At 36.5% G+C, this 13,084-nt stretch overlaps 1 protein-coding gene across 3 annotated transcripts in view; it reads left to right on the forward strand.

The window, feature by feature from the left end:
* Positions 1 to 11,663, forward strand: part of PACSIN2 (protein kinase C and casein kinase substrate in neurons 2) — a 29,632-nt gene extending 17,969 nt beyond the window's left edge. Inside the window, exons 6-10 of one of the 3 annotated variants that reach the window (XM_009332803.1) lie at positions 1,049 to 1,169; positions 3,303 to 3,427; positions 4,101 to 4,217; positions 5,181 to 5,377; positions 9,801 to 11,663. In XM_009332803.1, the coding sequence (XP_009331078.1) occupies positions 1,049 to 1,169; positions 3,303 to 3,427; positions 4,101 to 4,217; positions 5,181 to 5,377; positions 9,801 to 9,913 (673 nt within the window). In that variant the 3' untranslated portion in view covers positions 9,914 to 11,663. The remainder of the gene's footprint in view (positions 1 to 1,048; positions 1,170 to 3,302; positions 3,428 to 4,100; positions 4,218 to 5,180; positions 5,378 to 9,800) is intronic. The other 2 variants (XM_009332804.1, XM_009332805.1) reach the window with 2 other exon arrangements.
* Positions 11,664 to 13,084: the final 1,421 nt, after the last annotated feature.

The raw sequence follows: 13,084 nt of genomic DNA on the forward strand, positions 1-13,084 counted from the left end.
CATACATGTTAAAGCAGTCAAGTAATGTATAGAAACTGAGAAATTTGGAAGAAATATTTTGAGAAAGTTTGACTCCTTGACAATGTAGCACTAACGAATTCTAATTCTAAATTTTGTGTGACTTGGTCTGGAAGGATTTTTCCCAAATTCTCTCTAGCTTGAATACAGACCAGCAGTTCTCTGTCTCTTATTTTAAGCCTTGTGGCTGTTGTGTTAAGACCTCTTTATACTCTTGAGTTCTATATTGCACCATATTGGGTTTTTTGGTATAAAACATTTGCTCTACAGACTGTGACTATAAATACAGTTACATCATATGCATAGTCTAGGATCAGGGGATCAAAGTTGTATCTGCAACATGACTTCTGTAAAATACTTTATACTTATGAGAACTCAACTTCAACGAAAAACAAGTAGACTAAGAGATAAGTAAAAGTAGTAAGGTTCTTTTTTTATAGTATTTGATACTTTGTATAAATAGTACAGTTAGTAAAATCAGAGAGTACCTAGAGCAATAAAAAGTTAGCAGATATTATACCTGCATAGGAAAATGTTTAACCCATTTAACTCCACTTCAGGTTTAAGGGTTTTATTTTTATAATGACTTACAATTCTCATTGGATTAAGAAAGGGGTTTTCACAGAATGCTATGGACTTACCACAAAAACAGTTTCTACTGTCTTGTAGACAAGCTTTTAAATTCAACAAACTTCAAGATTGGTATTCAGTAATTTAAATACATTCCTATCTAAATCCTACATTTAATGACAGCCAGTTAAGTTACTTTACACAAGAGTCATAATTCTAAAATCTGGCAAATAAGGATTTTATGGTTTTTGTGAACTTTCAGCAAGCTTACTGGTTGGACTACTCTTCCTTTTTTACAAGCAGTTAATAGGTCTGTCGGTTTTAAAAAGTCTGTCTTGCTCTAAGCTTTTTCAATACAATTGTGAACTTTGAAAATTTTTTTTTTTTTTTTAAATCTGACTAGGGGATTTGCCATGTTTCTAAATGTTATACTAAATTTGAAGACAAATTTGTTTTGCAGTTACAAAAATATCTACCGTGAACTGGAACAGAACATCAAAACAGCAGATGCTGTTGAAGACTTGCGGTGGTTTAGAGCTAATCAAGGTCCAGGGATGTCAATGAATTGGCCTCAGTTTGAGGTAAGGTCAGAGTACTTAAAACCCAGACTTGTTTTGTCTATTTTTACCTCTTTGCTTTTTGTCATATTCCTTTCTGGTGTAACTCTTAAATTCAGGCTTCCAGCAGTGAATTCTTTTGTTTTTACAAGTCATAGTAGTTTTCTTTTCTGGATTTCCATTGGGCTCTTATCCCCCAACTTTTGGAGAGGATTATATCAGGCACCTATTTAAAGAGAAAAGGGGTAAAACAGAAAACTCTATAATTTTTTTTTGTAAGCTAAAGTCATTACTGAAGTAATTAGTAAGCCATGGTTTAGTCAATACACCTCTGACACCTGTGTATGTTATCTTATATGTTTTACTTCTCCCCTTTGGTGTCAGATTTCAGTTTGAATCTCCTTGCTGTTAGCAGGTAATTATAGTGTAGACAGCAAAGACTTCGAAAAAGTTTGAACTAAATACTTCAATCAGTCCTGAAAATTGGTATTTATAAGTCTTAACTAGTTTTTTCAATACTGTTATATTAAAAAAAGTTCCCCCTTTAACCAGTTGGTAATTTTATTGCTGAATGCCATCTTCAAAAGAAAGGATTTTAAGTACTGTTCTGCTAACACAGCCTACAAGAAACAAGTACCAAAATGTATCGGTGCAGATCATACTACCAGAGTATCGAGTAGCTGGAATTGTCCGGGATGAGTTTGTCTGACCAGAATCATGGGTTTGGTTGAAATAATTTCTAGGCATTAAATTAATGGAGTGGAAGCATCAACTCTGGAGTGTTCACTGTTCCCTTATTAACCATAATGGAAAATACCACTTGTTTTTTGAGATACCGAGTAACTTTAGGTTAGAAGGTTTGAGGAAGCAAACTCATAATAGTACTGCAGAATTTCTTTGCCTGAAACACTGAACTACAGTTACTTCTGCGTGGGGAAATTACCATCCTTTTTCATAAGCATTATAATTAACAGATTAAATACTGTTGTTACTATTTTTCTAATCAAGTTTTTTCTCATTTACATGCTACAAGGATGACGTAAGTAAAAAAAAAAAGTCATGATCAAATGAATATGAAATTGCATTATAAACTGCAAATATGCTTAGGTCAGTGGTCTTTAAACTATGGTAACTCAGAAATCCAATATGTATTTGTACAAAGTTAAAATAATGAGGTACCTCTGAAAAGCTGGCCAGAAATCACTTAAGACTGACTGTGCAGCATGTGTAAACCAGTAGTAATAGCAACTCGCAAAATCTTCATTTCCTGTTAAAAATACTTATCTCAGTTTGCTATACAAAAGATAGCATTTATCTCCTGACTTTTTTTTACCTTTAAGGCTTCTGGGATGAAGCAAGTCTCAGCATAGGATATTTGCTTGCATCCAGTTTGTTCTCTGTTGGTTCTAGCTTTATATCAGTATGCAGCTTAGTTTGACTTGATAGGTAGAAGTTGTGTTTAGGTCTCACCATGCCTTCTGAAACATCTCAGTGGTTCAAAACATCAAGGAGGGGATGCTTTACAAATGGCATCATGAGTCTTGTCAACAGTTGTGTTAATTTGAGCCTTAACTCTTATGGATGGCTTTTAAGGACAATAAAATTCACTAAATCTAGAGTGAAGTACCTTAAGGGCTCAAATCTTAGGAACAGGAGAAGTGATATACAATGAGTTTAAAAATGAGCTGCTTCGTAGGTCATTCTTGGAGCACTTCTTGAGAAGTAAGCCCTGTCTTAAATTAGATTATAGTACCTTTTTAAATTAAATGTAAGGTTTACCTTTTAAAGCCAGATGTCTTGGCATTATTTGAAACAATGAGCCCTCTCAGTACAACTTTCAAAGAGCTGCACTGGCCAACTCCTTTGATTTCTCCAGTTGTCTGCCAGATGTCTGGTATTTTAAGTCTTTTCAAGGTGTTCAGAATACTAAGCAGGGAAGTACAGATAACCTTGGGATTGTGCGAGTAGCACAGATATCTTTGCATTGGTAGGGTAAGAACTAGATGAGATCTATAACAAACGTTTAGAGTAACTTATCTTTTTAATAATTATTTGTACTGTTGTATGTATAGATGTATGTTCTGTAACTCTGAAAATTAAATGTGATAATTACTTGTTCAATTAAATTTCTCAATCACATTTTGAATTTATTGATAGGAATGGTCTGCAGATCTGAATCGCACTCTCAGTAGAAGAGAAAAGAAGAAGGCTTCTGATGGAGTGACTTTGACTGGTATTAATCAGACAGGAGATCAAGTTTCACAGCCTAACAAACATAGCAGGTATTTTTTTTCATGCCTAAAAAAACTAATTGGAAAGGACTGTTATCTTCAAGCACACTAAGCTCTACTACGGGATCAAAAAGTCACTGTCCAACGAAATGTTAATTATCTGTGAGCATTTTTAGTGATGTGTTTCCGCAGCTCACAAAATATTTTGGGAATTATTCTCCATTTTACAGTTCTCTTCCCATTGAGAATTAAAAGAAATGAAACTTCATGAGAAACTGAACTTTCTGTAGCTAATCTGGTAGTTAGTCTGTTGCTATCTTCCCGTCTCTAGAAATGACAATTATACTTTGAAATCTTATCTTGCAAAATGTTTATTCACTTCAGAATTCCGGCTGTGATTAATACAAAACTGTTAACATCAGCTACTTTAGAAAGGAATGAAACTGGCTAGAAAAATCACACTGCCTTTTATTGCAGGCAGTAAGAGAAAGAAATTATGGTCCACGAAGTATATTCTAATTCTGGAGGAATGTATCGTATGTGAGACTTTCTGAAATTTCTTGGGTCTTATGCTACACTTGATAGATATTTGGGTTTTTGTTTATTTGGGCTTTTTTTGGCTGGAGAAGGGGTCTGCTAAGAAACTGCTTAGTGGGACACCAGTGACAGTGTTCTACTCTTAAACAGATAGGGTCGCCATAATGCTCTTTCTTTTCCAAATTAGCAGTCTTAGTGTCCAGAGTAACACAGTGCAGTCAGTACAATCAAGTTACAATCCCTTTGAAGATGAAGAAGATACTGGGAGTACTGTCAGTGAAAAGGAGGACAATAAGATCAAAAAGTTGGTGAAATGTTGTTTTTTTAATTGTTTTCACACTTGCACTTTCTCTATCCAGGGTTTTCTATTTTTGGTTTCTATAACACTATGCCGGTCAGTGCATGAAGTCTTTTTAAGCGGTTATGTAAGCAACACTGTAACCTAACTTGTCTTTCTTAACAGATGCCATATCTGTTGCCTTGATCTTTGGTTTGAAACTACTGGGGTTATTGGCAGTTGCTAACAGAACTGCTGTTTCTTTTTTCCTTCCTTTACCAGTCCTATAAAATGTTAGAACTGATGGGTTTTTCTAGTGAAACTGCTTCTGGAGCTTTACTGCTCTGTGTGTTCTTGCTGAATAAATCTGCTTTTACGATTGCTTTCTTTTTATTTAGGACCTTCTCAAACAGCTGCCTGTTACTTCAGTATACACACTAGGAATGTCATACCACTATCTTAAATGGCATGTGCATGCTCAACAGTGAACTTTTCTTTAAATGATCAAGTTGTTGCAGTATAATGAAGTTTCTTTATTGGTGGATTGCAACGTACAGAAAGTGTTGAAAGCTATAGTAGAGGTGCATAGAGATTTGGGAGGAACGTTCTGCAAAGCAATTTAAATGTCTTATCCTAAACCAGATAATTCCTCTCATCTACTACCTGCATACCTTTTACCTTTCTAGAGTAAATAATCCCATGGATTATATAGGTTTCTCGATAGAGAAGTTTTTGGAGTTTGTGGGGAGGTTGTCTTTGATATCTTTTTTCTTTTGCCTTTTTCTAACTTTGTAAATGTATTGCAAGAATGCTTTTTTTTTTTGAATGAGGCATTGTCAGCTAAAGATAGGTGAGAAGATACCAGAAATAAAGTTTCAAAACTGGGTTTTAGAGTGGAGTTTAAGCTTAATTAGGGGAACTGATATCTTAGTGGTACTTCTAGTCTCCTATTTTAAGAGCAGAAAAGAATAATTTAAAAATTGTTTTCAGTGTTAGCAGCTATGAAAAAAACCAGAGCTACCCTACAGACTGGTCTGATGAAGAGTCCAACAATCCCTTCTCTTCCACTGATGCAAATGGAGACACCAATCCATTTGATGAAGATACCTCTCCTGCAATGGAAGTGAGAGTACGTGCACTCTATGACTATGAGGGCCAAGAGCAAGATGAACTCAGCTTTAAAGCTGGTAAGTTTACAGCATTCACTTAAAATATTTATCAAAAGTAGAAAGGGGGGGGAGGAGGTTTTCTCTTCAGCTTTTATTTTATGAAGTCACCTGTTTCTCTGAATATACAACTCTACTTACAGGATCCTATCTAACCCTCACCCCTCCCGATAGCACTTCTTAGTATCCCCTGTTTGGAAGCACTGACTTCTAAATCTGTTTGGAATGTGTTGGGATGCATCTGTTTGGGATATTCCTTTCTTACAATCTTGTGTTAAATGAAATGAGCTGCAGAACTGATAATCCTATCTCCTCCTTTTCTTAGTTGGTGACAGTAACAGCTGCTGCTTTTAGCTGTCCAGAAATGCCAATCCTACAAAGTTGGTTTTCTTAAAGGAAAAGCCTACAGCAGCTGATCTTAAAACAATATCTAATCAACTGGTATTTTTTCTGTTTAAACTGGAAGCATCCCTTTTTTGGCCTCCAACTTCTTACAGTGCTAACTTTTTAAGGTTGAAAACTTGGCCATAGACAGACAATTTTTTTCTTCTCTCTTTCCATCCCCCTTCAGTGCATGTTAAGCACGTGTAACTGTCTTTACCTGGGTGTTTTTGTCTTGCATTATATTAGGGTACACTTACTATACATGTCCCTTCTCAGGATGTTTTATTTCCCTTGAGCCATAAACCCCGTTCCTTTTTTACCTCACTGCTATAGAAGTTGAGAGAACAGAATAGAGGCAACTGTCAGGAGAGACCCATGACACAGTATGTTTCCACATATACAAAGTTGGCGCAAAGGTATGATGGCTGTACGCCATGCATGCTGCTGCCTCCAGTTTGTCTGGGCTGGTTCTACCAGCCGTTGTGCGCTGCGCAAGTGCCTGGGCAAGTTTACTCAACGCCCGAAGTCGGAGACTTCAAGTTTTTCATAATCTGGCCAGCCTGGAGGCAGCACCCTCTAGTGATGAAAGGTGAAATCTACACGCTGTCCGTGCCTTTCGAGCTCCAGTTTCAGCTAATTGTTCTACTGTCTTGCCCAGAATTGCACGAGAAGTTTACCAACCAGGAATTCCAGAACAAGATTGCATGAGTAGTTTAGCAAAAGCAAACAGAACTTCAGTTTGTGAAAATGAGATAGGCATTCTCATTGATGTTGTCTCTTTTCCTGTTTGCTTGTCATTTACTCCCTTCTCCTGTAATGACTGACTGAGTTGTAGAGGAAAAACAGGATTCAAGTGTTGAAAGAAAGTTTGAGAAGACTTTTGGTGTTCTACTTCCCTTTCACCTGGCGTTCGTAAGAAGTATGCTGCTTCTACACCATCTACAGTGGGTCTTAGATGGATGGATGTTATGGCTTAAAGTTAATGTAGTAAACAAGTCAATGATGTAGCTAAGTAGTGAACTGCTGGACTTCCATTCTGCTTATGGAGAAAGGTGGTGCTCAGAACAGTGTATTTCCAGGTCATATTCTAAATGCAGTTTGTTTTTTTTTAAACCAACCCCCCCCCAACTCAGGTGGTGCTCCCACCTTTCACTCGCCTCCCTCCTTTTTTAGTAGTGAAACTCTATACATCTGACCCTTCTTCTTTGTAGACAAGTATTGTAGGCTTCCAGAGAGGAGGAATGGGTTAGTTTGTCCGTTAACTTTGCTGAAGTGTGCCCTGACAGAAGGACAGTAGTAACAAAACATCTGGAGCTTTCTCTGGAATGCACAGCAGCTAAAATTATTCTTCGTTCTGTAGACTTTAACTGCTCCTTTTTTCTCAGCAGGGGATGGAAGTGTGCTAATCCTCTTGAAATATATGTATTGTGCCTGTCAAGCAACAGGATGGCATTCCAACAGTTTACAGTTAACGAGCCTTTCAGTGGCAAAACTATGCAATGTTTATACACACAGATGTAATGGTTAAATACAAAGTTAGGCATTCTGTGCCTTAGTACCAGCTGTGTGACTTGCATTAAACTACTTGAACCAAGTGGTTCTCTGTGAGGTCTGTAGAAATAAAGTAGAGGAAGTATGAACTGTAAGAGATATATGTAGGCTTAACTTAAAAATAGCTTAATATCTTTGAAGGAAGAGCATTAAAGTACGTTTTAACACTAAATTATATGATTGTATCAATCATAGGAAAGGGGTCGCATGCTAGACTATGAATCCCCTTACAGAAGCTGAATTATAGAATGGCTACAGTCAAACTTACTCAGGTTTTAGGCAGGAGTATTGGTGTGACTTAGGTTTACACTGAACATACGAAAGACTAAGCAAAAAAATTCACCAGGTCATGCAGGAGCCAATCTAAAATGTACTCGCTCCTGTGTAAACTATGCCTAGACTCCTAAGCAGCTGTCAGCAGAGGATTAGTTGCATTTTAGGGATCTGTTTAAATGTATGCGGATATTCTCAGATGGGATTTCCTTGGATATTCAAAGAATTTGCCTATAAAGCTTTTGGGATCACTTTTATGTACATGGTGTAGTATATATGCTCTGCATAGGGTCCACTAAATGTACTTTAATACATGAAACTCCTTTTTATTAGTGGAATACTTTATACATCTGTCTCTTTTTCTTGGCAAACAACTATGGGAGGCTTCCAAAGAGGACAAATAACTTTGTTTATTCATATCTTATGAGAGGTTTTATAGTCGTGTAACAGGATGGGACACAACCATTTGCTGTATGTCTAGCTCACCCAACTGTGTCTCTGCCATGGCTGAGAATAAATATCTACAGTAAATGTAGACCGTGCAATGCTGTCAGAATGTGTTATTGTATATGCTATCTTTATCACAGTTGTTAAAGACTGTTTTTGTTGTAACTGTTGTGCAGATGACACTTAAGTGGTAGTATTTTCATAGACCTCCAAGATCACTGAGTTTCCAAGTCCTAGCTGTTAATACAAGTGCAACTGCATTGGGGCTTACCGTTAATGCAGCGTGGCTTTGATAGTCATTGTTTTCACTCTTTATTAAAATACACTTCATAGAAGTGGCAGGAAAGCTTGAAATGGTACAGTCTCATTCTGCAGCGCTAGAAATGCTGGAAAAATTGTAAAATGTCTCCATAAGCCAAGTATAGTCCATAGTGCCAAACACTTGTTCATAACGTTCTTTTATTAGTTATCTGGTAAACTTACAAACTAGAGGAGATGAGGCTTTAACCTTTTTTAGCTAACAGAGGAGCTATAGAAGATATGTTAAGTCTTCCCAGATATATGAAGCGTGTCCATTTCTACCAAAGAATTGATAGTCCCTAGGCTAGTCTTTGTTCTCCTAAATGATACCAAGACTGTGTATTTGTAGCCATTTGGGACTGTATTAAGTGGTTAATATCTTCAGCACGTACTTCCTATTGCTAACTAAGATGAAACACAAATCAGTTTTAGCTAGGGAAATAATTTGACATAAAGAAGTTGTACACAAGGAGATAACTGTTACTTAGTCTGGCCTTTTTGCCTGGCTGAAGTGGACATTCATTTGCTCATATACAGCATCTTGGAGTCTGCAGACTCTCTAATGCTGAAGTATTTCCTGAGGATGTAGAAAATCAGATGTGAATGATAGCCAAAACGAGGTTATGTTATAGTTCATAAGTAAAGGTTATGTTATAGTTCATAAATGTCTGAATGGATAATCAGTGTTAGCTTTTTGCTGCGTAAGTTAGCAAGCAAATTCTTAGTTATTTTTTCTGGAGCTACAACATCAGCTTCCAGCAGTATAAAGCTAGAGCAATAAAAGGGAAAGTTAAATCCCAATCCTTATATTTCTTAAAACGATGAGGAAAGGAGAGAGAGAGTGAGAGAGATGTAACAGTGTAAGGCATAAGATTCTTTTGAATCTTTCTGCATCACAACTTAGTAGTGGTATACTGAAAAGCTGCAAGTATAATTCAAGAGAATTTTACTGCCATGTCTTAATGTTCGTAGCATTTTCCTCCTTACGTTCCACAAGCTCTTAGAGTATATATTGACAGTGAGCCTATTGAAACATTTATTTCGCTTGTACTGACGTTTTGTTGAGGGCCAAAAACGTAGGATTATTCTGCTTGTTTAGAGGTAGTTGTACTATCCACAACTATCTTTGTTCACAACCTTTAGATATAAAGGAGTCTTTGATCTTATAGTGAAATAACTTCAAAAGTTTGCACTCTTTATAGTGCTTTAAAAAAACGCTATGACCTTTTTGAAATGCCATCAATGTAATGTTTTAGTTTCAAACTAGCTTGCTTCTTCCTATTTTCTTGAAACTGGGGGCCTCTCATCCCGTATGTAAACCTCTAAGTGGTATTCTTTGTATCAAAAGCATGAAGACCAAAGAAGGGAGGCTTTCTATTGGGGCCTGGGGTGGGCAGGGGAAGAAAAGCGGACATGTAGGTAACTGTCATATTATCTTCCTGTTGTTACGTAAAAGGTTACAGCTTGTTAACGATGTTCCTTTTTGCAGGGGATGAGTTAACTAAAATGGAGAATGAAGATGAGCAGGGTTGGTGCAAAGGACGTCTGGACAACGGACAAGTTGGTTTATACCCAGCAAACTATGTAGAACCAATCCAGTGACAAAGGACAAAGTTAATACAGAAGTGTTACAAAAGCTCTGTAGGCCTGTACAGTATATATTTAAAGCGAGAGGAAGCTGAATGGTGTATAGAGTGTATATATTTTAATGAAAAGGCGAGAGCTTGATACTGAAATCATGGTGATTTAAAGACAAAAGTTTGAACTAATAATTTGACATTGTTTTCACAACTTATGCACAATGCAAAGGAAAGGGGTTAGGTTGCAAAAATAGTATGATAGGAAAAATACTTTTTAAGCTTTTTCTTCCCACATGGTCTGTTATTGTGACTCCTAAACATTTTTGCATTTTCTATGCTTGTGCCTCATCCTACCCTAGGTATGTGGCTTACGCTCACTTTTGTTTAATCAGTTATTTTAAGTGACCTTCAGTAACTTGCAACTTGAATTTTAAAGATTATTATAGTTAATTTTGTATTTGTTCTTAGCGATGTCTGAAAGATGCAGTATTTTTTTATTTAAATGCTATGTAGTTAAGCACCTTTTTGTATGCTTGGATTTATCAATTAATACTTAAATTATGACATAGATTTAGTCACCAGTTGACTGAATGAAAACTCTTTCCATGTTGTAGTAATCTTTCTATGTTGTCAGCATGGCTTGAAGTTGTAAAACAAATACTGTATTTAATAAATATCTGTTACAGAAGGTTATTTGTAGCAGAGATATCTGCAGGTGTCATGGGTTGGGATTCTATTATGAATGTTGTTTACACGGTTTGACACTTAAACTGAGAGTTTTCCATCTAGATCTTAAATGGCGCTCAAAAGAAAGATAAATTATGCATAAGCCCCAGAATTGTAGCCATTTCCAGCACACATTTGCAGAGGGGAAAAAAAAATAATCTCCTTTAAACTGCTAATGATTTTTGGGTGATTTGAAATGTTAAATCTGTGAAGACTAATTTTTTGAACAGAGAAGACTGTAAAATAGACTAAATGCTTTTTATTAAGAGCCTATCTATGTTGTGTATATGTACATATAATTTGATATTCCAAAATATAAAGAGCATGGCTATTAGTTATCAAGCCTTTTGATGTCAATAAGATTTAGACTGTTTTAAGAGTTTAAATTATAGGTATATTTAAATCTGCTTTCCTGCCATATTCATCACTGTACCATAGACAAAGTATTCGGTGATTAGATTTTCAGAAGTACAGTAAATACACTAACATACTCAAAATCGGTATTTGTGGATAAACTTGTGGGTCAAAATATAAACTAGCTTTAGTCCTTACATGGATTATCGTAGCAGAACACTGTAAAATCTACATTTGTTTGCGGTTACAACTCGGTCATCTGTAATCGTGTCAAATAGTATGCATTTGTGACATTTAAAACTGGGTTGTAAAATTACAGCAGATTTGTGTTTTAAAAAAAAAAACCAAACCCCTAAGTATCAGGTAAGTAGATATGCTATGTTAGGAAGCTACACTGTAATATGAAGCTAACAAATCTATTTTGAGGTAACTATAAAACACTGTTGGTAGTCTTGGACTTTATCGTTTTGCTTTTTGAGCTTATAGATATATTTAGTCATGATTTTCAATGAATCGAAATGTGCAAGCTTAAAAAGTGGATGTATGTACGTGTCCGTCAAGGAAAATTTATCAACATAATTGTTCCTCCACAAGATGGTTACTAACATTGTCAGGAATTACTGGTTTGAGTCTCTGTATTGTAAAATATTTTAGAAAACAATAAAATCTGTTAATCTCTTAAATACACAGAATGCACCTCTTACTGTTTCAACGTATGTGAAAATAGTCTTATGAAGCAAATACTCTGTGCGTTTCATCGCAATTCAAGGGGACAAAATCTGCATTGTCTAAAAGAGCCATAAAGAGGAGTATGACACTAGTAACATTGTGCGGTTAACAAAAAAGGGGAGGTGCAGTGCACAGGGGCTCTTGGCAAGGCATTCCAGCAAAATGTTTATGGAAGAAGAGGAGACCGTGTCTTTTATGGGTATGCAAAATCTACTGTGATGCTGCTTTCTATGGTATAGTCAAGTCTGATATAGCTTGGATTTTTTTTTTGCAATATCTGAATCTTTTCTGCCTTTTGTGAGAGGTTTTTTTTGTTGTTGACTGGCAGTGATTACTGTAGTGGTGTTTGTGATGGCTAGCTGAAAGTTTTATCTCATCTCCCCCACCAATACTGCATCTTTTAATCTAAATAAAGTACTAGTTTTTTATGCTGGATGTCCAATTTGGTGAAGACACCATAGAATCCAAGTGGAAGGGACCAAGGGAGGTCTCTAGTGCAGTGTCCTATTTAAAGCACAGTCAACTCTGCATTCAGACCAGGTTGCTCAGGCCTTTTAGCTAGTCTGGAAAACTTCCAGAGACTGATTTCATAACCTCTCTGTTCAAACTGTTATAATGCTGAATTATAATACTTTTCCCCCCCATTTTATTTGCCGTTAGAACCTGCCTTATTGCAATTTATGACCATTGTGTGTCGTTCTGCTGTGCTTCGATGGAGCCTGGCTCTGTCATTTTGATAGCCTCCTTGTAGGTGCTGGAAGGCTGCTGTTGGGACCCTCAGACTAATCTCTTCTCCAGGCTGAACAAGCCCCATTCCCTCGGCCTCTCCTCACAGAGCAAGTGCTCCATCCCCCTGATGTCCCACTTGCTCAAGTTTATCAGGATCTTGTACTGAGTGCAGGTGGGGAGGGTGTCCAAAACTGGACAAAGTCTTCCATCATACTGAGTAGCAGAAGCTAATGGCAAACGTATCAAACATTCAAAAAATAATGTATTTTTAATACATTATTTTAAAAAATAAGTATTTTTACGACATTATTTGGCTGCTAACAAACAAGAATAAACAATAGGTCATTTTAAGTGCTTGAAACTCTTATTATACTTCATTTCAATGAGAACTTTGGGAAACAGACTTGGATTTTGTCAAATGAAAATGACTAGTTTCATCCTCATTTTGAATGGACAGCTGTTTACCTTGCACAGATGAATTCAATTGAGAATTTTGCTTTAAGAACATGGATCTTATGTCATTATCTAGTATATAGAGTTGAATGTACTCATCATAGCCAAATTTAGAATGAGAATGCAAGGAACTTCTGGAGGCTACCTAGCCCAGCCAGGGGGCCTCAAAGCAGGTCCAGTTAGAGCAGGTTGTTCAGGGCTT

This window comes from Pygoscelis adeliae, unplaced genomic scaffold, assembly GCF_000699105.1.
Source record: "Pygoscelis adeliae isolate BGI_AS28 unplaced genomic scaffold, ASM69910v1 Scaffold38, whole genome shotgun sequence".
NCBI lineage: Eukaryota > Metazoa > Chordata > Aves > Sphenisciformes > Spheniscidae > Pygoscelis > Pygoscelis adeliae.